Here is a 13,264-nt window from a genome sequence, read left to right as displayed (position 1 = left end):
GTAAAGGATGAGAGTTTATATAAAAAAAAGTTTTTGAAAAAGCCTCCAACTTAATAGTGGCCTCCTAAAACCTTGGGCCGCCACTGGTTATGATGTGTAGCATTTGTGTTCGACACTAGACTTTATCGAATTGTGAGAGTTGAGTTCATATTTGTTCACGTGTTATTGTTTGGCTGTGTTAATTACTGTTTGACGAGTTATAGTATATAATGCAAGTGTTAGTGCCATAGCTAGCTTAGTTAGGGTAAAGACAATATGTAGGAGTTTACATATATAATATGTGCCCAAAGGTAGTCAATAAATTAATATAAGTTATATCTATGTAACTAATGAAATATTTATATTGCACATCTAGATTAAAGAACTTGTTAATCATACTTGAATAAATTATGTTTAAGCATTTGAATGAGCATTAATCACACAGGCATGTGATATGCGTTCGTTTTTGTGTGATTGATTTGGGTTTGATCCAACAAATGGTTTATAGTACGCCACCGGATGGTGCCAATTACCCAAGTTAGTTTAGTTAAGGATTAGACACTTGGTGTGTAATTACATGGATTGTGTTTAGGCCAGTGGTAGGATCAGTACAAGCGGCAGAAAAAATGCCTAAGAAGTCTAAGAGCATCTCCATTGCTTTGTTTAGTTCTGATGTGGCAATGTCCACTTTTTTGAACTGGACAAGTGAAGAATGGAGGTTGATGTTCAGTTAATATTCATTCACAATTCTAAATGCATGTGAACATTAAAAAGGTGGGCCCCTTAGTTAATTAATATTATAAAAGTATTTGAGTTATAGAAAGAAAATATAAAAGTATGTGATTATGTGGAATACAGAGGTGTTAAAAAGTAGATGTAGTGTTGGAGGAAAAATAAGAGTTTTTGGTGTTTGAAAGCGAATAAGTGGAAATCTGATGTGGCGTGTTCAGTTTGTATTTCCTCATCCACCATTGTGGATGCTCTAAGTTAAGGAAAATATTATCCGAAAGTTAGCGACAAAAATTTGTTCCCACTTATAGACATCCAAATATACTGTGCAAGAATATTTTCATCTGAATTCTAATCTTAAGGTTGGTGATAGAATACCAAGAGAAAATCCATCAAAGTATGTTCACGCAGACAACAAAATGCGGACTACACGCTTGATAGTTCCTATCTAATACGTAAGTATTGGTCTCCTTTTCTTGGTTAGGTTATCTGTTAGAAGTCGCTAACAACGTAACAATGAGTGTGGCGTCGGTGATTAACTTCTTTTTTCCCTTATAGTGTGCTGTTTTCCTGCATAAAACTCAAGGGACAAATGATAGACTGATTGATGCGGTGCTCCAAACGGTCCTATATTTTGTAGAACGATAGAATTGGGGACTTTTAATCAAAAGAATCAGAAATATTAACTTTGGCTTGATTGATTTGTTTTCCAAGCATGGCTTGTTCCCTTTCTCTATAATTATGTCCATACTGCTAGAGTTTATCTAATAATCAAATCTATGACTTTATGGCACTAAAAAAAGATAATGTAATCTAGTGGAAAAATACAAACTGTAGGCAAAGCCTTTTTCATTACATTTTGTATAATATTATTTTATATGTTGCACAAAAAGGGAAATACAGTGCACCTGGTTCATGATAATCAAGAACACTTGGGGGGCTCTTCAAGATACCCATTGTTTTGTTTTATTTATTCAACAATCAAGCGAAAACAACACAAACTATTATATTATACATAATTGAAGTCCATTCATACATATTAGATGAGTTTAGGGATCAGCCTCATTCTTTAGAAGCCGGATAGATACAAGCGTTGATCAACAATTGCCAGGACCAGTGATCTTGGAACCAACAAAGGAATCGACGGCTTCACAAACAGTGAGGAAGATGCAGTCTCTTCCAACTTTATCTACGAATTTTGCTACCTTTAGCTTGTGAATCACTTGCCATCTTGGACTGGCAATTGCTAACTGCATCAATAGTTAGAATGTCATCCCAAATATCACCAGAATTTACAATGAAAATGTATATATATATTTTCTTTGGTGAAAACAAGTTTCCTATTATTATTTTTTTAAAATTTTTAATCATACTTTTAAAAAGTTGTGATTACATGATCCTAAATTTGGAGTTATTTAAAGCTTTTTTTTTTTCATAAAAATGCGGCAAAACGTCCAAACATCTCCTCATGATCTCTCTTGGGTATGTAGTTAGCTTTAACTAGTCTTTTATATTTGTAGGTGAAGCATCTAATTCGATAGTGACTGAAGTTAGTAACACCTATATTTTTCTTTAAGGCATCACTCACTGTGTAAATATTAGTGGAGTGGCTTAATTAAGGCTTGTGCTTGGTACATAAACTCACTTTAATCACTGTAAAAGAATATTGTTGAAGTTGGTGATTAGAATCTTACTTTGATGCCTCCTGAAAGCAACTTCTTGTTGATTTCTTCCAATGCTAGAGTTCCGGCATAATCAATGTTGGTGACACCTAAAATTACCGAAATATTAGTCAATGAACAAATCAGGAGGCTTTGATCAAGAAACATAGATATAGTAATGTTATATAATATGGATGAAGTTCACTTACTAGACATGTCAAGGATTATTCCATTGATTGGTCTTTTTATTGCTTCTTTTCCGTTCTCTTCGGCTACCCAATTCAGTATCCTAAAGGATATTCCAAGATTAGTACTAACAGATATCAGGATTGCTTATAGAAACAACTTGTCTCGTTCCATTTTAAAATGATTTCATTTGAGGGGTGTTTGGGATTAATTATTGAAGCTGTTTATTTGCTTATATGTATGTATGCAAAATAAATTGAGTTGAATGAGGATATTAAATTAGTTGCTTTTCTCAAAATCATATAGCATTAATCTATGAGTTTTTTTTTTCACATAAATCAAATATATACCTGTCTCTGAGGGGATTTGCATTTGTAAAGCAAAGCAAGCCAGAATTGAGTCGAATTATTAGAACGCCTGGAACTGCTTGCGCGACAGGATACTGATCAACTTCACAGAAGATATCTGTTCCCGGAAGCCTCCCTAGTTCTTGCACACGAGGACGTAGGGCGTTGAGAATTATCTTAGCAAATGAAACAGCAACCTGTCATTAAAAAACACACAATTATTAAATATTAATCAAATATATAAATTGAATCTTTACTCTTGATATATATTAATTAGTAGCTATTTGTTTTTTTTTAAGAAAAAGGATTTGAGTTGACCATACTCCAGTAGAAGGCATTGATTAAACAATAAACACCATAACTGATTTTCTTTTGAAAAGATGAATGCATATTGAATGATGGAACCCAGGTCAACTTGGAAACTGTTTACTTTTTATCGTTCATTGGGGACCTTGGTCTATTTGGATACAGTGCTACACTATTTATTCCCATTGATTATGATTTATGCATCCAACAATCAGAAGATAATATATTATGGTTTATGTATGGTCATGGAAACAACTACATTTTCAGTATTCACTCTATTTAATAAGTGGACTGTCACATTCATTAAGGCCCTAAACTTCTTGGTTTATGAACTTTTTTAGTTTTTAGAAAAAATTTCTTAGAAACCGTGACTATATATATGTTTAACATGTATATTACTTAGATCTATATGATTGCCACTTGCCATCACAAGAAGGAACAAATTTTATGATGATTCAGAAAGAACATGTGATCAAGTTCTTTCTTAATTTCGATTAACGGAAAACTATTTCTTAAGTACCAATGTGTTCATCTTCATCATGCCATCATGGTATCGATATATCTTTAGTTGTCTAATTAAGAACATCTAGATACAACAATTATTTTGAAAGTAAACAAATATATAGAAATTAGCTTAGTACTTAAAGGTAATGAATGCTTACCGCAACCATAAGACCCATCTCTACCGAAGCAAATAACACACCAAAGAAAGCTCCGGCACAAGCCAAGAAGTCGAGTTTGTCAACTTTCCAGATATTATAAGCTTCGGTATAGTTTATTAATCCCGGGAGTGCAGATAAGATAATCGAGGATAGTATAGCAACAGGAGTGTAATACAATAGCCCCGTTAAAAATTGTAGCATTATGAGCACGGTGATGGCCATGACTACATTAGAAACCGCGGTTTGACAGCCAGCAAAAAAGTTAACAGCAGTACGCGAAAATGAACCTGAACAAATGAAATGAAGTAGAGCATATAAGTTAACTGATTTTTGTCCTTCTTTTCTACCTTTTCTGTTAGTTAGGATGTTTCCGTTACGCCACAGTTCAGTTTCGCCATAATAATTAATTAATGTACCTGTGGCAACATAGCAAGAAGACATGGAGCCAGCAATATTCATAAACCCCATAGCTATCATTTCTTTATTCCCATCCACATTATACCCCTTGACTGTAGCAAAAGACCTGCCAACTGCAACAGCTTCCTGTAAAATAAAAATGTATATTGCTGTCAAAATTCAATAAAAAAACCAAAACTGAATCTAGTAGTCTCTACTCTCTACTAGTTCACTGATGGAACGTTGGACTTGTCTCAACAATAGCTCAATATTACTGTAAGTAGGCCCAACCCAAAAAGAAAAGCACAATTCAATTTAATTAAGCCCAATCAAATTCATTTGGCTCAATAACATATAGTTAACTGATAATCTAGTTAAAAAGAAAGAAATGACCAGGTTGTAGGTGATAAATATTTGTTAACTTGTGGGTAATAAACTAGGTAGCATGGTAGTTGTATATTATTTTGATCCGCTTGTGTCTATTCCAATTTAAGATATCATGTTGTAACAATAAGTTGATGATTAATTTGGATTGTGATTTGAATTGCATGTTAACCTTCAATTGTTATGAGCGAGAAGCCTAGAATCGAATGGGTATGTTTAAAACAAAAAATGGGTATCTGAGTTGCAAACAAAGTAGCTAGTCCGATTTTGTTGTTCGCTATGCTGATCATGGAGTCCTATGGTGAAATCTCACTTATCTACATTGAATCCTATGCTCGTTAGCGTATCCTAGCTTACCTCTACGTTGACCCCTATGACAACATCGTAGGTTATGATGGGATGACTTAAACTAATTTGGTTTGGCTAAAAGTTGTAAGTTTTCATGTTTTGATATTGAGACATGCATGTATTGCATATACATGTTCTTATACACTTGTTATACTTACTAATGGTGTTGTGTTGGATTAAAGTGAAAGCTTCTGAATGGTTTTAAGGAAGTTTAGGATCAAGTGCTCGAAATTGAGTTTCAACACACATCTTCAAGTTAAACTTCCATTTTATAAGATGTCTTGGTCAAGTATTGTTTTCAATACAAAATCTAACGTTGTAAGTGTAATGTGTAGGTATTTGCTTAATGAAACCTAGTTATGATGTGGTTGTCAAAAAGAAAAATTTTGGTACCTATTTTCTGCAATAGAGTTATTTTAAATTTGTGGTGTTACAGTTAGAACATAGTTTAAACATGTATTTGAATTTATTGCTTAGTATGTGACCGTATGGGATCATAGTTTAAAGACAATGTTGTTATATTATTGTGTCTTGGATTGTAACGTAAAGTAGAAAGAGACATATGGGTTGGACTGAGACTAATAGTGTAAAGAGAACCTTGGACATGCCAGACCTCCTATTCCTCATATTCACTTACTCAAGGTGTGGACACATATGTTAGGCGTAATCGCTTGTTGTTGATTCTTTTTTGCATGGTCCAATTCCTCTAATTCAGATAATCTCTGGCTCTATCGAGATGAAATCGTCAATGCGCAGGATTGTACGATGCACTTAGAGGCATCAAGTGTAAGTTGGGATTGGATTTAGTAGGTTTGAATTTATCATGGTTTGAGATGTCTACCTAGTAGTGGAGGAATTTCACTTGGGTGCTGAAAGAGACGTTGGGAAATGGGAACTATGCTCCTAAGAGGACAAACTCATAGTATGACATGGTAAAATGGAAAACAGGATTGTTGGTCTCACGCATAGCACCAAATGGTTCTACTAAAATACATGTTGGTGGTACTTGAATTGAGATAACTATGTTGGGTGATTAGTTCGCCTCAAGGATAACAACGGGCTGACGTGACGGGTATTTTGTCGGGACATGTTTCATATCAGTGCATGTTTTGGTTGAGGATGGGTTTCGGGTCAGAGCGAGTTTCGAGTTATCACGGGTTTCATGTCGGGACGAAACTCGCTTCGACTCAAAACTCGATTTGACCGAAAAGTCGTCACGACTCGAACCCATGTCGAGCCAAAACCCACGAACGAAACCCGTCCCAACATGAACGTGTTCTGACCCGAAACCGTTCTGACCTAAATCCATGCCGAGTCGAATTCCAATCCGAACCGGCCTGAATCCCATGTCGACGCAAACCAAAATTTGACATTACAACATTTTCTAAAGAATAGCTATTTTAGTCCCTGTGGTTTGTTGATTTTAATTCAAATTGAGTCAATAATGTTTCAATTTATTATGATTTCTGTCCAGTTATTGTTGCGAAAGCTGAAAGAAAAAAAAAGTGTAATTACCAAAGTTAAGGGGCTAAAAGTTAAATACCTAAAATTAAGGTGGCAAAGCTTTAAAGAACTAAATTATATATAAAGGCTAAAGGGTAAAAATTAGAAACTTAAGTGACACTAATCTAAAAAACTAAAGTTTATTCGACACTAAAAACCACCGGCAGCCTTCACATCCTCCATGTGCACATCGGCCAGTTGGCCACACAACCACCATTCAATTTATATTGACCGAGTCCAAGCCCGTAATAACGAAATCTAGCATACAAGAAGGTCCAACCAAAACTTTGTGTATAAAACCATGATACATTTTTAACAAGTGGTCAAGTGCATTAAGTTGAACTCAAATACATGTTACATGTAGTTTTAATAATAATAATAATAATAATAATAATAATAATAATAAAGATATACTTAACTTTCATTAATTTCAAATCAAAACCACAATTTCTAAAGTTTTAAAACACGTTATGCACTTTTTGTCTCTGACTTCCACTTAGGGCTGTGTAACGGTTCAGAACTGCGAGAACCGAACCGAAACCGAAAATGAGTGAAAAATAGAACTGGAACCGGAACCTATTATAACAAACCGGTTCGGTTTCAGAACCGCTAAATCCGGTTCTCGCTAATCGGTTCTGGCTAGAACCGGTTCGATCATTTATTTATCAAATGAGTTATGCAAACTTTGCAAATTGCAAAACAAGTTTATACAATTGTATGTCTTCTTTCACGGTAAAACTAATTTAGATTAGAACATGGACATCCGTTATATTTTTTATTAAAATCTAAGTGTTGAAGTTAAATAAATCATTAGCAACGATAGATTAATGGAAGATCATATCATTTTATATTAAATTACCTTGATAGCTTAAATCAAAATTGACTATGGTTGTTAGTTCTTGAACGTAAAGAAAGAAGATTTGAATTAAAAAATGATTGAATAGATGCCGGTTAATAAGTTACTCTGGGGATTGGTATTTATTTAAAACGTTTTGAATATTCCGGTTCTTCGGTTCCAAGTCTAGAACCGCCGGTTTTACCTGGAACCGAACCGGAAACCGTTTAATGCAAATTATGAGAACCGAGAACCGAACCAGTACACACATTAGCGGTTCTGAGGCACCGGTTTTGTTCCGGTTCTTCGGTTCTGACGGTTCCGAACCGTTTTTTGCTCACCCCTACTTCCATAGTCTCCATCAATCTAATCCGTTGACCCAAAAATCAAAAATCGTCGCTAATTTCGTCCCTACAATATTTGACATTTTCTAAATCATTGGTCCCAAATCTCTTGCTTCCACACATAGTCCAATCCGATCTAATCGAAACCAGAAACCCCATGACTCATATGTACCCATTTAACAGTTTCAAATCTCTTGAATTTGTATCCTTTTTTGTCACAATATCGTAGCTTGGATTTTATTCGTCGCTAATGAAGTCAATTTAGGTACAAGTGGGTGCCATGAACAAGGACGGAATTCGAGCTAGATTTCCGTAAATGGTAACGTAATATATTACCCTTTATTATTTACTTTTTTAATTGTTTTTATATGGTTTTTTTTAAAGTGTATTGTTATTTAATTTAAAAGCATCAACCATCCATGGTGGTTAACAAATTTATATAAGGACGTAAATTATGATACTTTGTTTTTCTTGAACTTGACGACTTGTTCAGATTTTTATCGTCAAAAAACAGAACAAATGCCTGTTCAAGACGACAAAGATCTTGACATGAACCCGAAGATTCTTCCGGACGGTCAATCACCGAGTGTACCTTACATTCACCAGATTGGTGCCCCTCCAAAGCCAAATCTCTTGAAGGAATTCAAAACCACAGTGAAAGAAACATTTTTTGCTGATGATCCGTTGCGGTCCTTCAAAGATCAGCCAAAATCAAGAAAGATCATCCTCGGTGCACAAGCGATTTTCCCAATTCTTGAATGGGGAAGAGACTATAATATCAAGAAGTTTAGAGGTGATCTTATTGCTGGACTCACTATTGCTAGCCTTTGTATTCCTCAGGTACTTTGTATTACTTCAAATACTTTGTATACTTTATTATACCATTTTTTTTAGTCGGGTTCTAACTAAAAGCGGCTTTTCTATCTTCTGTAATAGAGGAAAGATTCGCCTTCATCTTATCCTCGTTAGACCCTATTTTATGAGTGAGAATTTACTGAGTGCCTTTATCTGTTTGTTTAATTAGACATATATTTTTATTATTTCAGGATATTGGTTATTCAAAACTTGCAAATCTGAAGCCACAATATGGATTATGTAAGTGTTTCCTTCATACGTTTGTAGTTCGGTCTGTTAGCAGGGACGACTCAACCTCTTCGGAGGCTTAAAATCATTTTTAAAAATGGGGCCTTTGTAAAAAGAAGTTATCTTGCTTTCTCTCCAAATAAATCAAGATGTTGTCATCATTTTTTGAAACACAGAAGTACTGCAGTTCCTTAGACCTAATTCAGTTTAAATGGTGCTCAAATCACACACATTCATCCAAATCCCAAATGTATAATTATTAATATTGTTTTAAAATTGGACGCCTTAGGAAGTGGAGGCTTAAAGCCCTAGCTTCATTTCGCTGTCTCTAGAGACGGCTCTGCTTGTTAAGACTAATAATGGTGCACACAACTGCAAACACAAGAACAAATTGTGTGCATTATGTTCTGTATGTGATTCTTTATTTATTTATGGTTGAAATGATGAGTATGAAATTCGACGTTCGACTCTTATGCAGACTCGAGCTTTGTACCACCTCTAATCTATGCATTTATGGGTAGCTCGCGTGATATAGCTATTGGGCCAGTGGCCGTGGTTTCATTGTTATTGGGGACGCTTGTTCGGAATGAATATGATCCGAAGACCGAAACGGATGAGTATCTTAGGCTTATGTTTACAGCTACATTTTTTGCTGGGATAACTCAAGCTACTCTTGGAGTTCTTAGGTAACCGAAAATACTTTCTTTTGTTTTATATTACCTGAAAACCATTTTTTGCGGGGATTTTTCACATACGAATTACACTAAAAAATAAAATTAAGGTGGGTCCCCCCCCCTCTCTCTCTCTCTAAAGGGTAGGTCCGCTTCTGACTCCACAGATAAATATCTCACGGGTATTAGGTAGGGTATAAGACACAGGTTTACAATCAGATGCATGACTAGGATTACAAGTACCTGTCTCTTTGCCGGTCATGGTTTTTGGTGTGTACACACACTACATATTGGATCTTTAGCAGTGAGATGAACCAATCTTATACAAGTTATAAGATCAGTTAGCATAAACATTACTGACTATTGTGTTCTAAGCTAGCCTAATCTAGTTTCTAACAATGGTTTAAATGATCAGATTGGGTTTTTTGATAGACTTTCTATCGCATGCGGCTGTTGTCGGTTTTATGGGCGGGGCTGCGATCACCATTTCCCTTCAACAACTCAAGGGCTTTCTTGGAATCAGCACTGAACATTTCACGAAGGAGACCGATGTTATATCAGTAATGAAGTCGGTCTTTAAATCCGCTCATCATGGGGTGAGTTCTTCAATCTCATTGTCTATGTAAGTTTTGTGAAGGTTGTATTAATAATAGAATTGTTGCATTTTGTAGTGGAACTGGCAGACAATTGTCATCGGAACAAGTTTCTTGGCTTTCTTACTTGTCGCCAAGTACATTGTAAGGCATCGTGGTTATTAGGGCCACTAAATGGGTCGTGTTGGTGGGTTAGCTAGTCAAACCCAAACACAAGATGAACCAAAAAATATTGTTGGGCACACCATGAACTCGAATATGACACGTGTATTCGTAGGTTGACATGAGCACGACTCTAAAAATTATTTAATTTTTTTTACATCTTAATACTTTCAAATTCTAAATTTACATATATATATTTTTTTGTAAGCGGTTATGTTTATACCTTGCCAATTTATCTTGAAAGTTTTTTGACACAAAAATACCCGATTCCCGAATAGTTTAATTTATTATAGAATACACATTTTTAATAACTACACAAAGTTAGTAGGGTTAACATGAACACAATCCATTTAGCTAAACATAGTAAAGTCGTTCATGCAAAGTCTCTAAATATACACATGAAACAGGGGAAGAAGAACACGAAACTCTTTTGGGTGCCCGCGATAGCACCTTTGATCTCCGTTATCTTATCGACTTCCTTCGTGTACATCACCCATGCCAACAAGGAAGGTGTTGCAATTGTAAGAACATGGTTTTGACTTTCATGGTCAAACTGTTTGATTTAGTTTTTCAAATTGTACAAAAATAATTTGTTACAAGCAAAAATCACCAACTCTGTGAACAAAAATTAATGTCCCTAATTTGTTTTGACAGGTAGGAAAGATTGAAGAAAGAATCAACCCTCCCTCACTTGACAAAATCTATTTTTCTGGTGACAATCTACTTAAAGGATTTAGAATCGGCGTCGAGGCAGGCATGATCGCATTAACGGTTAGTTTCTAGCCCAAAAGATAATCATTTTTCACATGTGAAAGAGTTCAAAGAAACAAAACAATTTTGTGGAATGATATTTTTGCATATTGAATAACTTTGGACATATCATTTTAGAGTATTTACGATGGAAAATATAATGATAAATCTAACCAACTAATGATATTGATAACATTTTAACAACTATCCTTATATCAAATAATAATAAGAATAATAGATAATAAACTCGGCTATAAATGACATCTAATCTTGTTCCTTAATCTGTCAGGAAGCCGTTGCAATCGGAAGAACATTTGCATCAATGAAAGATTACAAAGTAGACGGAAACAAAGAAATGGTAGCACTCGGGACGATGAATGTTGTCGGCTCAATGACATCATGCTACGTTGCAACGGGTTCGTTCTCTCGGTCTGCAGTTAACTATATGGCCTGATGCCAGACCGCAGTTTCGAATATTGTGATGTCCATGGTAGTATTATTAACTGTCAAATTCTTAACACCTCTTTTCAAATACACCCCAAACGCGATCCTAGCTTCGATTATTATATCGGCTGTTATTGGGCTAATCGACATCGATGCTGCAATTTTGATCTGGAAGATTGATAAGTTTGATTTTATCGCGTGTTTGGGTGCGTTTCTTGGTGTCGTTTTTGACTCAGTTGAGACGGGTCTTCTGATTGCTGTAAGAATTAAACCGTTTTAACTGTTTTGTTGAATCTTTAAGCTCGGTTTGGAAACATTTTTACGGTTTGTTGATTCAGGTTGCGATATCTTTTGCTAAGATTCTTCTGCAAGTTACACGCCCACGAACCGCAGTTCTTGGAAAGATTCCAATGACCGAAGTTTACCGGAATGTTGGACAGTATCCGGAAGCGAATAAGATTCCAGGTGTTTTGATTGTTCGCGTTGATTCTGCTGTTTATTTCTCGAACTCGAATTACATCAAAGAAAGGTGAATCTTTTTCACAAACTTGGATTATTGTGATGATTTTAACAATTATTAAAAAATTCACGAGTTAAACACAACACTAACCCAAGCCCACGAATTTCGTGTTAAGTTCATGTCATGTCAGATATTCACACACCAGTACTTTATTGCAGGATATTAAGATGGTTAACTGAAGAAGAAGAAAATCTGAAAGCAACATATCAGCCCAAGATTCAATTCTTGATAGTCGAATTGTCACGTAAGAATCTCGAAATCATGTTATTTAAGTTGTCTAAAGTTCTCATATCTTGTTGTTTAACTGCAGCGGTTACTGACATCGACACCAGTGGAATCCATGCCTTCGAAGAGTTACACCGGAGCCTAAAAAAGAGAGATGTTCAAGTAAGTAAAACTTTACGGGGCAATAATATACTCAAGGACATATAGTCTAATAGTCACATAGGACTTATAATAATAAAATTTTGGTTTAAATACGTACAGCTTGTTCTTGCGAATCCTGGCCAACAAGTGTTAGACAAGCTATACGCGTCGGGTTTCCCTGACTTGATTGGCGAAAACAAGATTTTTCTCACGGTTGCGGATGCGGTTCATACATGCTCACCAAAGCTCCACCAAGATGTCTGAGTTAATCAGAAAGTGTAAAGTACAAGAAACTGATAAAAATAGCCCAATAAATATTCATGTAGCCTTTTAAAAGGGTCACACATTCTCAAAGATTCAAGTCAAAACATAGATATAGAAATAGCCGATTAATAAATATTTGTTTCTGCCTTTTTATATGATTAGAAATGTAATGTGATAATTATATACAAATAAATGTTCTCAATATGTAGTTATCATATAATATGCATGGCCCAAATGGCGCCTCATTTTGCCGGAGAAGTCTCAACAACCCGTCGGAGTTCGTGAATTGGTTACCTCTACCAGAATTGCGTCGATCCTCATACAATGCGAAATTTTCTAGACTGCCTTTTTCAACTAGTACAACAAAAACTAGTAATTGCTTTGAACTTATACATTGTGATGTATGGGGGCAAATATCGATTACCTTCTTTCACAAAAGCCAACTATTTTCTTACTATAGTCGATGACTCTAATCAAGCCACATGGGTTTATCTCCTTAAACATAAGTATGAAGCTAGCACCTGCCTCATTCATTTTCAGAAAATGGTGCAAGTTCATTTTGAAAAGAATATTAAAAGGATTAGATGTGACAATGGGTGGAATTTACTTTCAACAACATGCTCAAATTTTATGCTATGGAGGAGATCATATTAGAGACAACTTGTCCACATACACCACAACAAAATGATGTTGTGGAACGAAAACATCGACAACTCTTGGAATTTGAAGCC

At 35.3% G+C, this 13,264-nt stretch overlaps 1 protein-coding gene and 1 pseudogene across 2 annotated transcripts; one reads left to right on the top strand and one right to left on the bottom strand.

Moving 5' to 3' along the window:
* Positions 1-1,619: 1,619 nt before the first annotated feature.
* Positions 1,620-6,346, bottom strand: LOC143542037 (low affinity sulfate transporter 3-like). The gene is made up of 7 exons (XM_077034710.1): positions 6,056-6,346; positions 4,287-4,413; positions 3,871-4,157; positions 2,906-3,099; positions 2,579-2,658; positions 2,403-2,479; positions 1,620-1,958 (listed from the first exon to the last, which is right to left on the bottom strand). Exons 1-7 carry the CDS (start codon positions 6,344-6,346, stop codon positions 1,806-1,808), a joined length of 1,209 nt encoding a protein of 402 aa, XP_076890825.1. The 3' UTR covers positions 1,620-1,805.
* Positions 6,347-7,814: 1,468 nt separating this feature from the next.
* LOC143542016 (sulfate transporter 1.3-like) lies at positions 7,815-12,572 on the top strand (annotated as a pseudogene). The gene is made up of 13 exons (XR_013136840.1): positions 7,815-7,999; positions 8,174-8,520; positions 8,727-8,775; positions 9,242-9,449; positions 9,850-10,030; positions 10,106-10,171; positions 10,597-10,710; positions 10,844-10,960; positions 11,229-11,642; positions 11,722-11,912; positions 12,062-12,147; positions 12,214-12,290; positions 12,390-12,572. The product of XR_013136840.1 is annotated as a sulfate transporter 1.3-like (transcript).
* Positions 12,573-13,264: the final 692 nt, after the last annotated feature.

This window comes from Bidens hawaiensis, unplaced genomic scaffold (assembly GCF_021521415.1).
Source record: "Bidens hawaiensis isolate Kalapana, Puna unplaced genomic scaffold, B.hawaiensis_p1.1 tig00012729_1, whole genome shotgun sequence".
Taxonomy (NCBI): domain Eukaryota; kingdom Viridiplantae; phylum Streptophyta; class Magnoliopsida; order Asterales; family Asteraceae; genus Bidens; species Bidens hawaiensis.
This window is presented reverse-complemented; position numbering and strand designations above follow the sequence as displayed.

Excerpts from the sequence above, each read along its gene's own strand:
- LOC143542037 (XM_077034710.1), bottom strand. The coding sequence starts at position 6,346 with ATGGGATTCAGGCCGGTTCGGATTGGAATTCGACTCGGCATGGATTTA. Across the intron at positions 4,158-4,286 it reads TTCTTGCTATGTTGCCACAG|GTTCATTTTCGCGTACTGCT; the intron begins GTACATTAATTA and ends TCATTTGTTCAG. Across the intron at positions 1,959-2,402 it reads TGCTTTCAGGAGGCATCAAA|TTAGCAATTGCCAGTCCAAG; the intron begins GTAAGATTCTAA and ends CTATTGATGCAG.